The following is a 21,116-nucleotide window of genomic DNA, read 5'->3' on the forward strand; positions in this document are numbered from 1 at the left end:
CTGCTCGTGTATTTATGGGACACAGATCTGTTTGGTATGAGCAACTTTTCACCGACTGCACCCAATGGCCAAAAAAATCCAAACAGGACAGACCAACTGTTCCGCCGATATCGGCCATACTCCTTCGTCCAACAAGAAGGCTCTGAAAATAGTCTAAATCATCTTTTCTGACCTTGAAAATCTCAAGTATATAACCAGCTTTACCATCTTGTACCACATGCAAACAAATTGCAACTATGAGCAATTGCAGCATCCTTTCTCCAATACTGACAGTAAAAGGTGTAATTTATCTTTTATTTATATAGAACTAGCTGATATACCCGGCTTCGCCCGAGTTAATTTAGTACTGGTGTTTATCTGGGGTTCACACGGAAAATCTTATGAAGTCGTGGTTACTTTAGAGATACTGAGGAAAAACATATGTTCACCATTTTGCATAGTTCTCTGCGTTACCCAGGAAACACCACGTGGAGGTAACCATGCGACGTTTCCTTTATATAAAATGACATCAGGAAGTGAGAGAATTAGATTACGTACATAAAATTTGGACACTAATTCTTTTGCGCTTAGAATTGAATAATGGAGCTGGGACCCATTAGCTTTTCCTATTTATGACATAATCAATGCTTGTGCCAAATTTCCCGTTTCTATGACACCGAAAAGTGAGAAAATTACATTCCGCACGTAAAATTTGGACGCTAATTCTTTTGCGCATAGAATTGAATAATGGAGTTGGGACCCATTAGCTTTTCCTATTTATGACATAATCAATGCTCGTGCCAAATTTCCCGTTTCTATGACACCGGAAAGTGAGAAAATTACATTCCACATGTAAAATTTGGACGCTAATTCTTTTGCGCATAGAATTGAATAATGGAGTTGGGACCCATTAGCTTTTCCTATTTATGACATAATCAATGCTCGTGCCAAATTTCCCGTTTCTATGACACCGGAAAGTGAGAAAATTACATTCCGCACGTAAAATTTGGACGCTAATTCTTTTGCGCATATAATTCACAGAGGCAGAGGGATATAGAAGAAAGGCTTTCTCAAAATATTCACTGGGTATATCCCTTAAAATATAACTTTTATTAATCAATAAATATAAAATGATTGGGCCTCACAAAAAACAGACAAACTGGAACTAACAAACACAGAGCAAGAATTTTAAACCCTGGAAAAGGACCAGAGAAAATACATGCAATTGACACCTCTATTACAATGCAGAAGTATCCTGCAACGTGAGACACTCTAATGCACTCTTTTTCAGTCACCATTGGGGATGGATGTCACCCAATAAAGATTAGAGGACCATATTAGGATGCGTCCTTCACAAAAAGATGAAAGGAGGATGATCGTTCCATCAAGGTAAGTGGTTTACGGGACACCTCCAATGGTGACGTACATTCGGGCTCCTATTGTGTCTCATCAACAAGGATCAAAATTATTAGAGGTGAAATGACAAGAGGCCACCAGGCCTATGTCTTCTTAGTACACAAACCCTCTTAAATAAGAGATAAAATCTGGTTCTTGACCAGGTAACTGCCCTATCTGGATAATAGCACCGGGCTAAAGATGCTGAAACAGTAGGACACCAGCAGCAGCCTATGATAGGTCCTTGTCCGTGATGAAAAAAGAACTGTATATAGTTTCGTTTAGAATGGACAAACCACAAGCAAAGCTTCTGCTGATGCCCCCCGAGAAAAAATACACAAGTGGCTGATAGATTATCAACCACAGGTTATCAATCAATGACGAATCAAATTCTGCTAGAAATAACCAGAGAACCACCATTAAGGTACTGATGCGTTCTCATGCAGAATATAGCTTCAATAACCATTCAGGACGAGATTCAGAAAAACCTTCTGAGAGAATTATTAATGCAGAAATGGTTCGTACTGGTTCAACGCGTTTCTGTCATACACAGACTCATCAGGAACCGTAATCTATGATGGTGTCATCAAACACGAAATTGTCCTTGGTAGTTATAACGTTTCTCTAATCTATGATACAAAGGTGCCATACACTGAAAATAATGCTGTTATCAGGCAATGAATATGAAACCCTGAACTTCCCTAAGTAGTTAAGTCCTCCTAGATGAGAAAAGGAGGAATTCGCTCCTCTAGATAAACCTAACCAGATTAAAACGGGACACTAAAATAGAAGATAACGCGTCCCAAATAACCCAAAAATTGATTAAACCCCTAAAAAAGGGGAGTTTTGGGATAGAAATGACAAACTGGGAACAATATCCACAGAAAACCAGCAACCCCACAATATGTGGAGAAAGCTTCTAACAAAAAGGTAAACCCTAATCCGGTAGGAGACAGAGCAAAAAGTTGGAAGAAAAGAGTGAGAACAGCAGCTCCTGTCTTGATGGTAGACAGGAGGGAAATTGTTCCCAGTTTGTCATTTCTATCCCAAAACTCCCCTTTTTTAGGGGTTTAATGGGACGCGTTATCTTCTATTTTAGTGTCCCGTTTTAATCTGGTTAGGTTTATCTAGAGGAGCGAATTCCTCCTTTTCTCATCCAGGAGGACTTAACTACTTAGGGAAGTTCAGGGTTTCATATTCATTGCCTGATAACAGCATTATTTTCAGTGTATGGCACCTTTGTATCATAGATTACAGAAACGTTATAACTACCAAGGACAATTTCGTGTTTGATGACACCATCATAGATTACGGTTCCTGATGAGTCTGTGTATGACAGAAACGCGTTGAACCAGTACGAACCATTTCTGCATTAATAATTCTCTCAGAAGGTTTTTCTGAATCTCGTCCTGAATGGTTATTGAAGCTATATTCTGCAGGAGAACGCATCAGTACCTTAATGGTGGTTCTCTGGTTATTTCTAGCAGAATTTGATTCTTCATTGATTGATAACCTGTGGTTGATAATCTATCAGCCACTTGTGTATTTTTTCTCGGGGGGCATCAGCAGAAGCTTTGCTTGTGGTTTGTCCATTCTAAACGAAACTATATACAGTTCTTTTTTCATCACGGACAAGGACCTATCATAGGCTGCTGCTGGTGTCCTACTGTTTCAGCATCTTTAGCCCGGTGCTATTATCCAGATAGGGCAGTTACCTGGTCAAGAACCAGATTTTATCTCTTATTTAAGAGGGTTTGTGTACTAAGAAGACATAGGCCTGGTGGCCTCTTGTCATTTCACCTCTAATAATTCTGATCCTTGTTGATGAGACACAATAGGAGCCCGAATGTACGTCACCATTGGAGGTGTCCCGTAAACCACTTACCTTGATGGAACGATCATCCTCCTTTCATCTTTTTGTGAAGGACGCATCCTAATATGGTCCTCTAATCTTTATTGGGTGACATCCATCCCCAATGGTGACTGAAAAAGAGTGCATTAGAGTGTCTCACGTTGCAGGATACTTCTGCATTGTAATAGAGGTGTCAATTGCATGTATTTTCTCTGGTCCTTTTCCAGGGTTTAAAATTCTTGCTCTGTGTTTGTTAGTTCCAGTTTGTCTGTTTTTTGTGAGGCCCAATCATTTTATATTTATTGATTAATAAAAGTTATATTTTAAGGGATATACCCAGTGAATTCTTTTGCGCATAGAATTAAATAATGGAGTTGGGACCCATTAGCTTTTACTATTTATGACATAATCAATGCTTGTGCCAAATTTCACGTTTCTATGACAGCGGAAAGTGAGAAAATTACATTCCGCACGTAAAATTTGGACGCTAATTCTTTTGCGCATAGAATTGAATAATGGAGTTGGGACCCATTAGCTTTTCCTATTTATGACATAATCAATGCTCGTGCCAAATTTCCCGTTTCTATGACACAACGGAAAGTGAGAAAATTACATTCCGCACGTAAAATTTGGACGCTAATTCTTTTGCGCATAGAATTGAATAATCGAGTTGGGACCCATTAGCTTTTCCTATTTATGACATAATCAATGCTCATGCCAAATTTCCTGTTTCTATGACACCGGAAAGTGAGAAAATAAGATTCCGCACGTAAAATTTCGACGCCAATTCTTTTGCGCTACAATTGAATAATCGCATTGGGACCCATTCGCTTTTCCTATTTATGACATAATCAATGCTCGTGCCAAATTTCCCGTTTCTATGACACCGGAAAGTGAGAAAATTACATTCCGCACGTAAAATTTGGACGCTAATTCTTTTGCGCATAGAATTGAATAATCGTGTTGGGACCCATTAGCTTTTCCTATTTATGACATAATCAATGCTCGTGCCAAATTTCACGTTTCTATGACACCGGAAAGTGAGAAAATTAGATTCTGTACGTAAAATTTGGACGCTAATTCTTTTGCGCATAGAATTGAATAATCGAGTTGGGACCCATTAGCTTTTCCTATTTATGACATAATCAATGCTTGTGCCAAATTTCATGTTTCTATGACATTGGGAAGTGAGAGATTTAGATTATGTACGTAAAATTTCGATGCCAATTCTTTTGCGCATAGAATTGACTAATCGAGTTAGGACCCAATTTCTTTTCCTATTTTGGAGATAATCTATGCTTCTGCCAAATTTCATGTTTCTACGACATTAGGAAGTTGGAGAACTTTTGGCGAGTCAGTGAGTGAGTGAGTCAGTGAGGGCTTTCAGCTTTATATACTGTATATAGATGTATTAGTAGTTATTAGGAAATTATAGTACCAGTGTTTCTGGTGGCGCAATGCACCACACAGCTTTGCTACATGCACGTCACACACACAGATGTGGTACATGCCATGCGCCTGATAGACACAGCTTTGGTACATGCCATGCGCCTGATAGACACAGCTTTGGTACATGACATGTGCATGGTACAAACACAGATCTGCTACATTATATGTGCATGACAGACACAGCTGTGCCACAGTACATGCACATGTTACAGACTCAGCTGTGCTACATGACATGTTCGTCACAGACACAGCTTTCGTACATGACATGCGCCTTACAGACATGACATGCATATGTTACAAACTCAGCTCTGCTACATGACATGCACATGTTGCAAACACACCTCTGCTACATGACATACATCCATGCTGACTATACACATTATATGCACAGCACATTAGACAAACAGCCCCTCGCAGCTCTACTACATTTATGCTGACTGCACTCATGACACACACAGCTGCTGGAATACAGTGATGAGCCCCTGGTCATGTGATCCCTGACTCCACCCACACAGGTGATCACATGATGGTGACATCATCACAGGTCCTGGTAGTTTCTGTTGGCTTATCCAGTATACAGTACTACCAAACTCCAGAATGACTCCTCTGACAGCCGTGATGTCACCACAGGTCCTTCAGCCCGCCGGATCTCTGTGGTGATGGTAGGTCAGTGTCTCCTGTTCGGACTGCTGAGTTGTGTCTGACATAATAATGGCTTAGTTGTATTCTCAGTGCATTAGGACCTGCCATAATTGCACCACGGGGTGGGGCTATGATGTTGTCAGGGGCGGGGCGATGTCACCAGGGGTAGGGCTATGAAATCGCCAGGTAGCCGAGCTATGAAACTCAGTCACACACATGCATACAAACAGACAAGTGGTTGTTAGTAGTCTAACAGTTTAGAGCTTTTTAACTCCCTAACACCACAGGGAGTAAGTGCACATCCTGGCTGTGGGGTACTTAACGCAACAAGGCGTACACCTATGTCCTGTGGATATTGTAGGATCAGAAGTGATCCTGTGTCATCCAGCAGTGGGAGCCAGCCTCCCTCAACAACAGCGTTGGTGTGTAATGACAGTGACTCCTGCTGTTAACCTTTTTCTTGCGGCGATCTATATAGATTGCGGCATGCAAAGGGTTCACAGAGGGAGCACACTCCCTCTGTGATGGAATCGCGGAGGGCCGACAGGTTGCCATGGTAACAGGACGCCAGCAGGACAAATTGAATACACATTTTATCCTGCTGGGCAAAAAAACGTTTAAAAAAACCCCTAAAAAACGCTTAGTTTTTTTCATTTTGCCTCCCAAAAACCGCAATAAAAGTGATCAGAAAGCCATATGTACTCCAAAATAGTACCCTTAAAAACCACAGCTCGTCATGCAAAAAACAAGCCCTCACACAGCTCCGTCCCTAAAAAAATGTAAAAGTCATGAGACTTTGAATGCAGCCATGTAAAAATAATTGTAATTTCCAAAAAAAGGTTTTTATTGTGCAAAACGTATGATTGACATTGTAATAAAAAAAAAAAAAAAAACCAATCGCAGAATTGATGTGTTTTCTCTCCCTGCTCTCAAAAAAAAAATTACTAAAAGTCTTACAATACATTATATGCACCCAAACACAGTACCATTAAAAACTGTAGTTCGCCACGCAAAAAAACAAGCCCTCATACGCCCATGTCGACGGAAAAATGAAAAACGTTATGGCTTTTGAAAAGTGGACATGAAAATCCCCCCCCCCCCCCCAAAAAAAAAAGGGCAATGATTTTTGGGGGCTTTCCATTGTACTTGTGCCCAAAATAGGCCATGTCCTTAGGGGGTTAAAGCAAAGGGGAAATACTGATGTAGAATGTATGCAGTATGGCTGCATGGCTCATGCTCAGTAAACATCTCTAAGCTAGTTTGCTCTTTTCCAGTCTTCTAGAGGGATCAGTATGGAGGCAGATTGTATAGAAGTACCTGAATATTAGTTGTCCGATAATCTGGCACCACTGCACAACAACCCAATACCGTACAATACTTGGAGATGGTCTACTCTATATGTAACCTCTGTCCCATTCTCACCTTGGTGAATGATGGATCCCTGAGACTCAGGTATATCACAGACCTCATAGATTATTATAGGATTCATAGGAACTTCTTTGGTGCCATCATAAATGAGCTTGAAGTCCCGCCTCTTAAGGGCACAGTGCAGTTGAGCCTTCCACTCGGCCGGATCAGGATCATTCGCTCCTTCCTGGTATTTGCCCGTCTCAACAGCCCCTGCCTGTGAAAATAAAGCTGTAGCCGTCATTTATTCTACTTCATAATGTGAAAAGTAACCGCAACAACAAAACAGTCACAATAGGATAAAGAGTTTTCTAATAATAATTCTTACAGGGTCATCGATATCTGATTGAGGGGAGGGGGGGGGGGGGATTGGGGAGCGTCAGACTTCTGGCACTTCCGCTTGAAGTGGCACTCATGTGCGCCTTGCGGCCTTTTCTTCAATGCAGACATCGTCCTGCAATCGGGTTTGTGCTCACAACACCGTCTGTTTTCTAGTGGCTGCTCTGTGTATTGCAGCCTTGTCCATTCAAGTAAGCGAGCCATGGACTGATATGTAAATGAAGAGTATGCAGCACTTCCAGGGGTGCCGTAGCCTTTACTACAGCTGATGGGCACAGGTGCCATCAATTTTTATAGCCTGGGTAACTATCTAAGGGCTCATGCCCACGACCGTTGCGGGATATGCCCGCGGATTTACGCCACGGGAGTACCACAATTAGAAACGCAATAGTGCCTGCAAGTAATCGTGGATTTCGGTGGTCTCTATTAATATGCTATATTAATGGAGCCCTCCCGCAACATAAATCCACAGCAAATAAAACATGCCACAATTTATTTCCCCCTGCAGAAATCCGCAAGTGAGCCTTGGCAGGCAGAAAGCAATTAGGCTCAATAGAACCTAATAGCTGCGGAATTCATGCACGGATTTCCGCAGTGGGAAATGCAGGAGAAATCAGTCCGTGGGCATTCACCCTAAAGCATCCAAAAAGATGTCCATTTCAGATACAATCATTTTGATGTACAACAAACAGTGTCACTATTGGGTGTTTGCTAGATCTAGTTAGACCCAGCAGATCCGTCTTGTGATCACTCATGTGACAACTGGAACGGAGAGGCGGTGTCCGTGCCTACGCTTCTATTCTAAACACAGGTCTCTTTGAGTGAAAGTCTTCTTCCCTGTATACAGTGCGGTTCAGGTATGGTAAGGGATATGGTGGGGGAGGGGCGCCTTTAGTTTCGCCCCGGATTAGATAGGTATAAATGCAACTGTTGGCTCCTTATTCCCACCAGCAGTCTCCACCGCCAAAAAACTGGGAGAAGAGCCAGACAACATGTAATGTCTCTGGTCAGCGGTAATCCTGCCATCTCCACCGGCCCCATCACACAAGTAGAAGACATCTAATAAAACTGAAGACAAGAGCTTCACAGCCTTCTACAGATCAGAGGGACATCTCCATCTACCTGGTGGTCCTGTGGAAGAAGAGGACGGGGACATCTCTCTGGCGGGCTTCTCTTACTGGATGGAACTGGAGGAAACACAGACAGACACTGAAGTCATTCTTTACATACAGATAATAAAGTCCCCGTGTATTTAGTCCTGTCTATTACCTGGTGATGGGAGCGGCTGGCGGGTCTCCATCATGGCCTCCTTGTATAGATCCCTGTGTCCTTCTAAATACTCCCACTCCTCCATGGAGAAATAGACAGCAACATCCCGACACCTTATAGGAACCTGACAACACAATATACAGTCATTTCCCAGAAGCCTCCAGTGCTGTTACTGTATAATGTCCCAGCATTCCCTGCAGCGTCACCTCTCCAGTCAGCAGCTCAATCATCTTGTTCGTGAGTTCTAGAATCTTCTGTATATTGATGTCCTCATGTATCAGGGGGTGAGGTGGGGGCCCCGTGATTGGGCTCAGGGGTCTTCCCCATCCATCACACACAGCGGCCCGCCAGCCATCACTAGAGGTCTTCTTCACTACTGTGTAATGCTGCATATCAGGAGACAGTAATAAATATCACTACAGACATTTTCAGAGTCCATCACCTTCCCAGTGACATCATCTGTTATTACCATAGATAAGAATGATGTAATGTGACATCATCAGAATCTCTCACCTCTCCATTAAGCTGCAAGAGTATTTCCAGGGTGAGATTTAATATACTCCTGTCCTTCTTCATCTTTGATGGGTCAATCAGGGAAATTGTTCTATAGAAGATAACAACAGAGGATCCTGTATTGTAGGACCTAAAGGGAAAGAAGATGAATCATTATGAAAACCACAGAAACCCAAAATAATGAATACATTTACTGGAGAGAATAAGGGGTCGCTCACACAAGTGTAGCGTATTCAGTCACGTAAATCGCAGCGGATTAACATGACTGATGTACATGTATTACGGGCAGATTTCAGATTTTTCTCTGCACATAAATACATAGTGATAACTGCATATTTACATAGGCAAAAACAAAATCGTAAGATGGTGCAGGAGATTTCTCTTTACATTCTGCGTAAATGTTGTGAATACATTACTACTGGGGCCACTAGTACTACTGGGGCCGTTGTGGGGGTCACTATAACTGATGCCATCTGACGCATTGGATTCTAATGCATCCATTTATCCTGCTATATATGCGTAAAAACAGTCAGCTAGAAAAGATAGGACATATGATGCACATTCCGGATGGCTGTTTTTAGGCTGGGCCAGAAAAAATAGGTGTGGACCTATCTTCTGCTGGAACACGCCTATGAGAGCTGCTGGCAATGGGAGCGGGCGGCAAATTAGCACACTAGCTCTTTTAAGATCCCACATCCTCTCCTTGCCAGCAGCCACAAGAGGCAGAGAGGGGGTGGGAGTTTAACACATTAGCTCATGCCCGCCCCCTTCCCTTACTGGATGCTGGCAAGGGGCAGAGAGGGGCACGGAAGGGGGAGAGAGTTTAGCAGAGCTAAACTCTCTCTTCCTGCCCGACGGTACTTCGAGCCATCTGATTGGATGTTAAAACTGGAAATGCAGCAGTTCATTTAACAAAAGAAAGTTATGAATGACTTCATTTAATAAGAAAAGGGAGACAGGAAACTAAAGAGTTAAGGTTGTTTAGGCAGTGCATGGTCATAAATCAGTTCGTTAGAGCCATGCTGTGCCAAGCCCCCAGAGTGAGGAAAAAAGATGAGGGTTTCTTGCTCCTTTTATTTTATTTTGCACAGTTAGAAATCTATAACAATGTTAGCAGATGGAAATCAAGGGGCAGTATGGTGTGAGGCAGTGAGTAATTCAGTCAGAAGGAGACAGTGTAGATGGACAGGAATGGCAAAAATGTTAATGGAGTTGATAAGGGCTATTTTCTCCTCAGTTTTCTCTCTATAGCACTTCCTTAGCTTAGATGCTGCCTCATCAACGTATGTTTATCCATGTATAAGGTGTTAAATAGTGTATATGTAATTTCTGCTGCTTAAGATAAAACAAACACGGGCCTGAAAGTAAATGGTGTGCCTGTCATTTACCTACATACGTGTGTTAGTTTACTTTTCCTACCAAGCACTTTTAATTCAGGCACTGCGGAACAATCACCTAATTTCACTAGTCGTCCAGATCCTGTTGTATACCTTCAATAGTGCACAAGATTACAAAGAGCGTGCTGCACTCATTACCGCTGTGACAAGGCTCCTCAGCCATATCTCAGAACTCGAACAGAGAGAGCGTGCCTCTTCCCGACTTGTCGCACGTTGTATACTGATCATACTACACCAATATACTAATCACACTAAACCAACACTGTATTATTATACTGATCACACTCCACCAAACAATACTAATATAATTTTCACACTACACTAATATACTAATCACATTATACCTACACTAATTTACTGATCACACTACACTAATATACTGATCACATTACACTAATATACTGATCACACTACATCTATATATATAAAATTGAATGTATGCGTGTGTGTCTGTCTGCGTGTCTGTCTGTTTGTCCTTTATGCGCTACTACACCATTCATCCGCTTGCCATGAAACTTTGGGAAGTTGTTGAGTACACTCTTGGGAAGATTATTGGCATAGTACAACTATCCTATGATAAATGGCGCGCGTGCGAGCGTCGACAGTTATGCCCCCCCCACGTAGATCGTTTGATTTCCATCATTGCCACCAATTCTATCATTTCCCGATGTTGTAGAAACATAAAATTTGACATGAGCATTGATTATTTCATAAATAGAAAAAAGATAATGGCTCGCAACTCAATTATTCAATTCTAAGCGCTAAAGAATTAGCGTCCAAATTTTACGTACGGAATCTAATTCCATCACTTCCCAATGTCATAGAAACTTTAAATTTGGCACGAGCATTGATTATGTCATAAGTAGGAAAAGCTAATGGGTCCCAACTCGATTATTCAACTCTAAGCGCCAAAAAATTAGCGTCCAAATTTTACGTACGGAATCTAATTCCATCACTTCCCAATATCATAGAAACTTGAAATTTGGCGCGAGCATTGATTATGTCATAAATAGGAAAAGTTAATAGGTGCCAACTCGTTTATTCAATTCTAAGCGCCAAAGAATTAGCGTCCAGATTTTACGTACGGAATCTAATTCCATCACTTCCCAATGTCATAGAAACTTGAAATTTGCCACGAGCATTGATTATGTCATAAATAGGAAAAGTTAATGGGTCCCAACTCGATTATTCAATTCTAAGCGCAAAAAAATTAGCGTCCAAATTTTACGCACGGAATCTAATTCCATCACTTCCCAATGTCACAGAAACTTGAAATTTGGCACGAGCATTGATTATGTCATAAATAGGAAAAGCTAATAGGTCCCAACTCGATTATTCAATTCTAAGCGCCAAAGAATTAGCGTCCAAATTTTACGTACGGAATCTAATTTTCTCACTTCCCGATGTCATAGAAACATGAAATTTTGCATGAGCATTGATTATGTCATAAATAGGAAAAGTTAATGGGTCCCAACTCGATTATTCAATTCTAAGCACAAAAGAATTAGCGTCCACATTTTACATAGTACGGAATCTAATTCTCTCACTTCCTGATGTCATCTATATATATATATAAATGAATGTATGTCTGTCTGTCTGTCTTTCTGTCTGTCCTTTATGCATTACTACACCATTCATCCAATAGCCATGAAACTTTGGGAAGTTGTTGAGTACACTCCTGGGAAGATTACTGGCATAGTACAACTATCCTACGATAGGTGGCGCGCGTGCGAGCATTATTGACAGTTATGCCCCCCAGACAAAGATCGTTTGATTTCCATCTCAAGCACGAAAGCAAAAGGCATTATGAGCAAGCATGTTCAACTACAAAATGATGCATCTGCCGAACGTTTTGCTTGACAATTGCTGGATATTGAGAATGCTGAGGTAAAATGAAAGCTGTGCTGTGATTGGTCGCTATTTCTTAAACTGCTGAGGTAACATGAAAGCTGTGCTGTGATTGGTTGCTATCTCTTATACTGCTGAGGTAACATGAAAGCTGTCCTGTGATTGGTTGCTATCTCTTATACTGCTGAGGTAACATGAAAGCTGTGCTGTGATTGGTTGCTATATATTATACTGCTGAGGCAACATGAAAGCTGTGCTGTGATTGGTTGCTACTACTTATACTACTAAGGTTACATGAAAGCTGCGCTGCGATTGGTTGTTATATATTATACCACTGAGGTAACATGAAAGCTGCGCTGTGATTGGTTGCTATATATTATACCGCTGAGGTAACTTGAAAGCTGCGCTGTGATTGGTTGTTATTTAGATATATAAAAGCGAATGTATGTATGTCTGTCTTCGCAGCAACGCGCGACGGGTAAGCTAGTCTACAATATACTAATATACTGATGTAGAGGTTCACTACTGAGAATGGCCTGTAGGGGGCAACAGACAGGCTGTCTGGTACCTGAGACAAGGGAAAACACCTACAGGTGTGGTCAGGAAGTAGGATATAGCTGTTCATTCCTACTACAGTCAGTGGTGAAGTGGGCTGCAAGCCTAATACAGGTCCAGTGAGAGGGATCTGGGCTGTGAGAGCCTGAGACAGATCCAGGGGGAGACCTGGACTGGGAGCAAGAGGTCTGGAGAGAGACCTGAGCTGGAAGCCATAGAGATGTCCAGAGAGGGACCTGGACATCAAAGAGACTGACTGTGTACCTCAGGAAAATGGGTGAAGCATTCCTGAGAAAGAAAAGCTATGTGAGACATTAAACTGAAGACAACTGGATGAAGCTGCCCTGGAGAGTGGGTGAGAAAGACAGACTGTATATTGAACTATATGAAACAAAAGGACATTTAAGTTTATTTGCTGAACAGCTGTGCTGAAACAAGCTGAATTTGGAGTTTAACCCATTGGTGTCTAGCTGTGGTGTGAGCGAATGATCCTCTGGGTTGCTACATATGGTGGAGGATGCGCTGGCATTAATTTATATAGCGGTGAATGCCCTGGCTCTAAACAGCAGTTAAAATGCAAACAACCGCGGCAAGTATGGAGGAGTTGGGGAAGCAACTAGTACAGATGAATGTACAGCAACACAAGACAGTTGCTCAGCAGCAAAAAGCCCATGTGGAGGCTATGCAGGTGCAGCAGGAGACAGTTGCTCAGCAGCAAAAAGCCCATGTGGAGGCTATGCAGGTGCAGCAGGAGACATTTGCTCAGCAGCAAAAAGCCCATGTGGAGGCTATGCAGGTGCAGCAGGAGACATTTGCTCAGCAGCAAAAAGCCCATGTGGAGGCTATGCAGGTGCAGCAGGAGACATTTGCTCAGCAGCAAAAAGCCCATGTGGAGGCTATGCAGGTGCAGCAGGAGACATTTGCTCAGCAGCAAAAAGCCCATGTGGAGGCTATGCAGGTGCAGCAGGAGACATTTGCTCAGCAGCAAAAAGCCCATGTGGAGGCTATGCAGGTGCAGCAGGAGACATTTGCTCAGCAGCAAAAGGCCCATGTGGAGGCTATGCAGGTGCAGCAGGAGACATTTGCTCAGCAGCAAAAAGCCCATGAGCAGGCTGTGCAGGTGCAGCAGGAGACATTTGCTCAGCAGCAAAAAGCCCATGTGGAGGCTGTGCAGGTGCAGCAGGAGACATTTGCTCAGCAGCAAAAAGCCCATGTGGAGGCTGTGCAGGTGCAGCAGGAGACATTTGCTCAGCAGCAAAAAGCCCATGTGGAGGCTGTGCAGGTGCAGCAGGAGACATTTGCTCAGCAGCAAAAGGCCCATGTGGAGGCTATGCAGGTGCAGCAGGAGACATTTGCTCAGCAGCAAAAGGCCCATGTGGAGGCTATGCAGGTGCAGCAGGAGACATTTGCTCAGCAGCAAAAAGCCCATGTGGAGGCTGTGCAGGTGCAGCAGGAGACATTTGCTCAGCAGCAAAAAGCCCATGTGGAGGCTGTGCAGGTGCAGCAGGAGACATTTGCTCAGCAGCAAAAAGCCCATGTGGAGGCTGTGCAGGTGCAGCAGGAGACATTTGCTCAGCAGAAAAAAAGCCCATGTGAAGGCTATGCAGGTGCAGCTGGAAAAAAGACAACTCCTAATGAAGCAGTTGGCTGCACTGACGGAGTCAGTCAGGGCTACAAAGAAGATAGCACCTCCAGCACAATGTGAGACAGTCTAAAAGGAGAAAGAGCGCCTCACAAGAGTAAGGGCGCATTCAGACGACGGTATATCGGCCGGGTAATCATGCGGGCCGATATATGGCGTCTCTCTCTGCAGGGGGAGGAAGCTGGAAGAGACGGGAGCAGTGCTCTGAGCTCCCACCCCCTCTGCACAATTTGCAATGAGAGGAGGCGTGACAGGGTGGGGCTAAGTTCCGCCTCTCCTAATTGAAAATAGTGAAGGGGTAGAGAGGAGGCAGAGATGGGAGCTCAAAGCACTGCTCTCCGCTCTTCCAGCCTCCTCCCCATGCAGAGAGGGATGCCGTATATCGGCCGGCGTGAATACGCGGCCGATATACGGTCATCTGAATGCACTCTAACTGAAACTAAAGCTGATCACAGGTGTGAACAAGGCTTGAAAAAGTTGAAGACACAGTCAGAAAAGCGAAATATTGAATGGGAAGTTCAGATAAATCAGCTCAAGGAAAAGCTGAAAATGGAGAAAGCTGCTAAAAACCGAGCAGAGAAGCAAACCAAGGTCCTGAGAGGCATACTGGACTTCAAGGAAGCCCAAGAGGCTAATCAGGAGCAAGTGCTAACCCAGCTACAGACAAGCTGGGATGAAGAGATAGAATTATATGAAGCCCAGATCCTGGACCTTAATCCGACTCATGTGCTAGCAATGAGGGAAGTGTCCCAACAGTTGGAGCAAGTTGAAAGAATGAAAGAAACCTTGGGAGAGGTCAAACAGGCTGTGGAAAGCAAGTGTACTGAGCTTAGCCATAAGCTAAAGGTGCTTTTGCAGGAGTCTGAATGCAAGAGAAATAAAGTAGAGATGCAGCTTCAAGAGCTACAAATAAAAATAACTAAAGGTGACAGTGTGCAGACAGCATTGTCTGAGCAGGTGAGCAGGCTGCATATGGAGCTGGAAGCTTAGAGTGAAGAGTCCCGGAAGCTAATGCAAGAAGAGATGCAGCAGAGGCTTGGTCTCAGTGCACACCTGAAAACAGTGCAAGATGAGAGATGTGTTCCTCAAGCAGGTAGAGGAAGATACAGAAGCTAAGAGAAACCTATCAGAGCTGATTGCAACACTTCAGGCTGAGGTGGTGGATCTGGAATATAGACTGGAGAAGAGTGATGTGTGCTTGGATTCTGTGGAAGAGCACAAAAGAGAAATACAAGGAGAATTAGAAGCTACAAGGCAACAGTATAAAGAGGAAAGAGCCACCTATGATAAACTTGAGAAGGTTAAAGGAAGTCTTCAGCAAGAGTTAGAAGAGGTTACTGTTAACCTTGGTCACCAACAGGAGCTTGTGTCCAAACTAGAGAAGAAACCGAAGCTGTGTGAACAGGAGCTGACTGAAGAGAAAGTCAGGTCGGCAAGATATGCCAGTGAACTTGAGCATGCAGAAAAAGGGCTAATGAGAAAGAAACAGAGGTAGCCTGAAAGTGGTGTCATAAGAAAGAGCAGAGCTTCAGCAGTTCTCAGAGAAGTTGTGCCTGAAGATGAAATGCTGGAAATCAAATAGTCAAGTGGCGGAAAGGAAGGTTCAGAGACCAAAGATGTCTAGAACCTAATTCAGACAGAAAAGAGGAAAAAATGATCTTGTTAAAGAATCTGAAAAAAGAGTTACAAATAGTAAAGAATGCCAAATTATGTTGACAAAGTGAGGCTACTGAAGCTGAGTAGGTCTCAGAAGTGGCAGCAGAAATCTTGGAAGTACTGCAGCAAGAGTATATTGACCTTAAAAAGCAAACCCAGAAGGTGAAGAAACAGGTTGTCCAGGTGGTAGAAGCCGATCACAGGGATGCTGGCTCCAAAGACCAACTCATCAGTGAAGTGAATACTACCAAGCAAAAGTTAGATTCAGAGGTAAAGGAGCTTCGAAGAATGCTAATGGTTCTAACCGATGATAACACTGTCTTAAGAGATTAAATAGAATTGTTACAAAGTGAGCAAAAGATAATTGTTATAAAGCTGAACGAATTAAAAAGTGAATTAGAGAAAGTATTCCATAGTAAGGCCATGCTGGAGCATAAGCTAAAAGAGGAACTGGAAGAATACAGAGAGAAGGTTCTTGAGCTAGAAGAGACCTTTGAAATGAAGGTTCAGTTTGAAAGGCTTAACAAGCAACAGCGCACTGAAATGGAGGACTAGGTTAGTTCCAAGGATGATGTTGGGAAGAGTGTACATGAACTAGAAAAGTATAATAAAGCCTTGGAACAGCAAGTAGAAGAAATGAAGATTCAGGTAGAGAAACTGGACGATAAGTTACAAGCCACAGAGGATGCAAAGTTCCAATTGGAAGTCAACTTGCGAGCTGTGAGAGCACAGTCTGACAGAGATCTGCAAAGAGGTGATGAGCAGAGTGAAGACAAGAAGAAAGAACTTGTCAAACAGGTAAAAATAGAAAGAGATCCCCAAGGCTGAAGTTTTGACCCTGGAGTGCCACAAGAGAAAAAGCGTGATACGGCCTATAGCCATTATCAAGGGGGAGGGATATGGAGAGGTGCACTACTGAGAATGGCCTGTAGGGGGCAACAGACAGGCAGTCTGGTGCCTGAGACAAGGGAAAAGACCTACAGGTGTGGTAAGGAAGTAGGATATAGCTGTTCATTCCTACTACAGTCAGTGGTGAAGTGGGCTGCAAGCCTAACACAGGTCCAGTGAGAGGGACCTGGGCTGTGAGAGCCTGAGACAGAACCAGCGGGACACCTGGACTGGGAGCAAGAGGTCTGGAGAAAGACCTGAGCTAAAAGCCATAGAGATGTCCAGAGAGGGACCTGGACACCAAAGAGACTGACTGTGTACCTCATGAAAATGGGTGAAGTATTCCAACACTACACTAATATACTGATCCCACTACACCTACACTACACTAATATACTGATCCCACTACACCTACACTACACTAATATACTGATCCCACTACACCTACACTACACTAATATACTGATCCCACTACACCTACACTACACTAATATACTGATCCCACTACACCTACACTACACTAATATACTGATCCCACTACACCTACACTACAGTAATATACTGATCCCACTACACCTACACTACACTAATATACTGATCCCACTACACCTACACTACGCTAATATGCTGATCCCACTACACCTACACTACGCTAATATGCTGATCCCACTACACCTACACTACGCTAATATGCTGATCCCACTACACCTACACTACGCTAATATACTGATCCCACTACACCTACACTACACTAATATGCTGATTCCACTACACCCACACTACACTAACATGCTGATCCCACAGCACCTACACTACACTAATATACTGATCCCACTACACCTACACTACACTTATATACTGATCCCACTACACCTACACTACACTAATATACTGATCCCACTACACCTACACTACACTAATATGCTGATTCCACTACACCCACACTACACTAATATGCTGATTCCACTACACCCACACTACACTAATATACTGATCCCACACTACACTAATATACTGATCCCACTACACCTACACTACACTAATATACTGATCCCACTACACCTACACTACACTAATATACTGATCCCACTACACCTACACTACACTTATATACTGATCCCACTACACCTACACTACACTAATATACTGATCCCACTACACCTACACTACACTAATATGCTGATTCCACTACACCCACACTACACTAATATGCTGATTCCACTACACCCACACTACACTAACATGCTGATCCCACAGCATCTACACTACACTAATATGCTGATTCCACTACACCCACACTACACCCACACTACACTAATATACTGATCCCACTACACCTACACTACGCTAATATACTGATCCCACTACACCTACACTACGCTAATATACTGATCCCACTACACCCACACTACGCTAATATACTGATCCCACTACACCCACACTACGCTAATATACTGATCCCACTACACCTACACTACGCTAATATACTGATCCCACTACACCTACACTACGCTAATATACTGATCCCACTACACCTACGCTAATATACTGATCCCACTACACCTACGCTAATATACTGATCCCACTACACCTACGCTAATATACTGATCCCACTACACCTACGCTAATATACTGATCCCACTACACCTACGCTAATATACTGATCCCACTACACCTACACTACGCTAATATACTGATCCCACTACACCTACACTACGCTAATATACTGACCCCACTACACCTACACTACGCTAATATACTGATCCCACTACACCTACACTACGCTAATATACTGATCCCACTACACCTACACTACGCTAATATACTGACCCCACTACACCTACACTACGCTAATATACTGATCCCACTACACCTACACTACGCTAATATACTGATCCCACTACACCTACACTACGCTAATATACTGATCCCACTACACCTACACTACGCTAATATACTGATCCCACTACACCTACACTACGCTAATATACTGATCCCACTACACCTACACTACGCTAATATACTGATCCCACTACACCTACACTACGCTAATATACTGATCCCACTACACCTACACTACGCTAATATACTGATCCCACTACACCTACACTACGCTAATATACTGATCCCACTACACCTACACTACGCTAATATACTGATCGCACTACACCTACACTACGCTAATATACTGATCCCACTACACCTACACTACGCTAATATACTGATCGCACTACACCTACACTACGCTAATATACTGATCGCACTACACCTACACTACGCTAATATACTGATCGCACTACACCTACACTACGCTAATATACTGATCGCACTACACCTACACTACGCTAATATACTGATCGGACTACACTAATAATAATCTTTAGTTACCGTATATACCGGCGTATAAGGCGACGGGGCGTATAAGACGACCCCCCAACTGTCACCTTATACGCCGGTATACAGTGGAGAAAAAAAAAAAAATTTTATTACTCACCTCCCACGGCGTTCTGTCGCGCTCCGGCAGGATGTCGCTCGCTCCGGCAGGCTGTCGCTCGCTCCTCGTCCCCGCCGCAGCATAGCTTTCTGAATGTGGGGCTTGAAATCCCCGCTTCCAGAAAGCTAATACACACGCCGGCAGCCATGACATCATTGAATGGCTGTGATTGGCTAAAGCACACGTGGCTTCAGCCAATCACACTATTCAATGACATCATTGAATGGGTGTGATTGCTAACACGTGCGCCTTCAGCCAATCACAGCCATTCAATGATGTCATTGAATAGTGTGATTGGCTGAAGCCACGTGTGCTTTAGCCAATCACAGCCATTCAATGCTGTCATGGCTGCCGGCGTGTGTATTAGCTTTCTGGAAGCGGGGATTTCAAGCCCCGCATTCAGAAAGCTATGCTGCGGCGGGGACGAGGAGCGAGCGACAGCCTGCCGGAGCGCGACAGAACGCCGTGGGAGGTGAGTAATAAAATTTTTTTTTTTTACACTTTTTTTTTTTTTTGTATTACCGGCGTATAAGACGACCCCCGACTGCAGAGCAGATTTTTCGGGGTTCAAAAGTCGTCTTATACGCCGGTATATACGGTATATAGTGCCAACATATTCCACAGCACTTACAAAAATGGGGATACAGAAGTACAAAAGTGCAAAAATAGAAAAAAACACTTTTATATGTAGTAATTAGAGATGAGCGAACATACTCGTCCGAGCTTGATACTCGTTCGAGTATTAGCGTGTTCGAGATGCTCGTTACTCGAGACGAGTACCACGCGATGTTCAAGTTACTTTCACTTTCATCTCTGAGACGTTAGCGCGCTTTTCTGGCCAATAGAAAGACAGGGAAGGCATTACAACTTCCCCCTGCGACGTTCAAGCCCTATACCACCCCCCTGCAGTGAGTGGCTGGCGAGATCAGGTGTCACCCGAATATATAAATCGGCCCCTCCCGCGGCTCGCCACAGATGCGTTCTGACAGAGATCAGGGAAAGTGCTGTCTTGCTGGAGTTGCTATAGGGAGAGTGTTAGGAGTATTTTAGGCTTCAAGAACCCCAACGGTCCTTCTTAGGGCCACATCTAACCGTGTGCAGTAGTGTGGAGGCTGCTTTTTGCAGTGTTGCACTTTTTTTTTTTTTTTTTTTGTATATCGGCCGTGCAGAGCATTGCGCCCTGCAGTAATTATACATAGTCCAGGGCCAGTAGTGGTGGTGAGGCAGGGACAGAAGACATATTTATTGAATATAGGCAGTGGGCCTTTCCAAAAACATTTGGGAAAAAAATGTATTTGGGCTGCCTGTGACTGTCCTCAGTGTACTGGGTCTGTGCTGGGGGTAGTTGTCCTAATTCATACGCAGCCAGCTAAGTGTTACAGCAGGCTTGTGCAAAATTATTTCCTGGCTCTGCTGTGCGTTCCGTAAGCGAAGTCAGCCTCCAACCACAGGCCAATAAGTGGCACATTTAATTACAGCGTTCTGTTTCTGCACTACTGCTAATACAGCATGCTGAGGGGTAGGGGTTGACCTAGAGGACGTGGACGCGGGCGAGGACGCGGAGGCCCAAGTCAGGGTGTGGGCACAGGCCGAGCCAGTGCGGTGGCCAGGGGTAGAGGCGGGGCCAGACCGAATAATCCACCAACTGTTTCCCAAAGCACCCCCTCGCGCCATGCCACCCTGCAGAGGTCAAGGTGCTCTACGGTGTGGCAGTTTTTCAAAGAGACGCCTGACGATCGAACAGTGGTGTGCAACCTTTGTCGCGCCAAGATCAGCTGGGGAGCCACCACT

The 21,116-nt window shown here is 43.7% G+C and overlaps 1 protein-coding gene across 1 annotated transcript in view; it reads right to left on the reverse strand.

The window, feature by feature from the left end:
• LOC136629088 (zinc finger protein 585A-like) overlaps nt 1–21,116 on the reverse strand; it is a 343,652-nt gene that overhangs the window by 251,036 nt on the left and 71,500 nt on the right. Inside the window, exon 5 of the mRNA XM_066605206.1 lies at nt 8,186–8,250. Within this exon, the coding sequence (XP_066461303.1) occupies nt 8,186–8,250 (65 nt within the window). The remainder of the gene's footprint in view (nt 1–8,185; nt 8,251–21,116) is intronic.

The sequence above is a fragment of the Eleutherodactylus coqui genome, chromosome 5 (genome assembly GCF_035609145.1).
Source record: "Eleutherodactylus coqui strain aEleCoq1 chromosome 5, aEleCoq1.hap1, whole genome shotgun sequence".
NCBI classification, from domain to species: domain Eukaryota; kingdom Metazoa; phylum Chordata; class Amphibia; order Anura; family Eleutherodactylidae; genus Eleutherodactylus; species Eleutherodactylus coqui.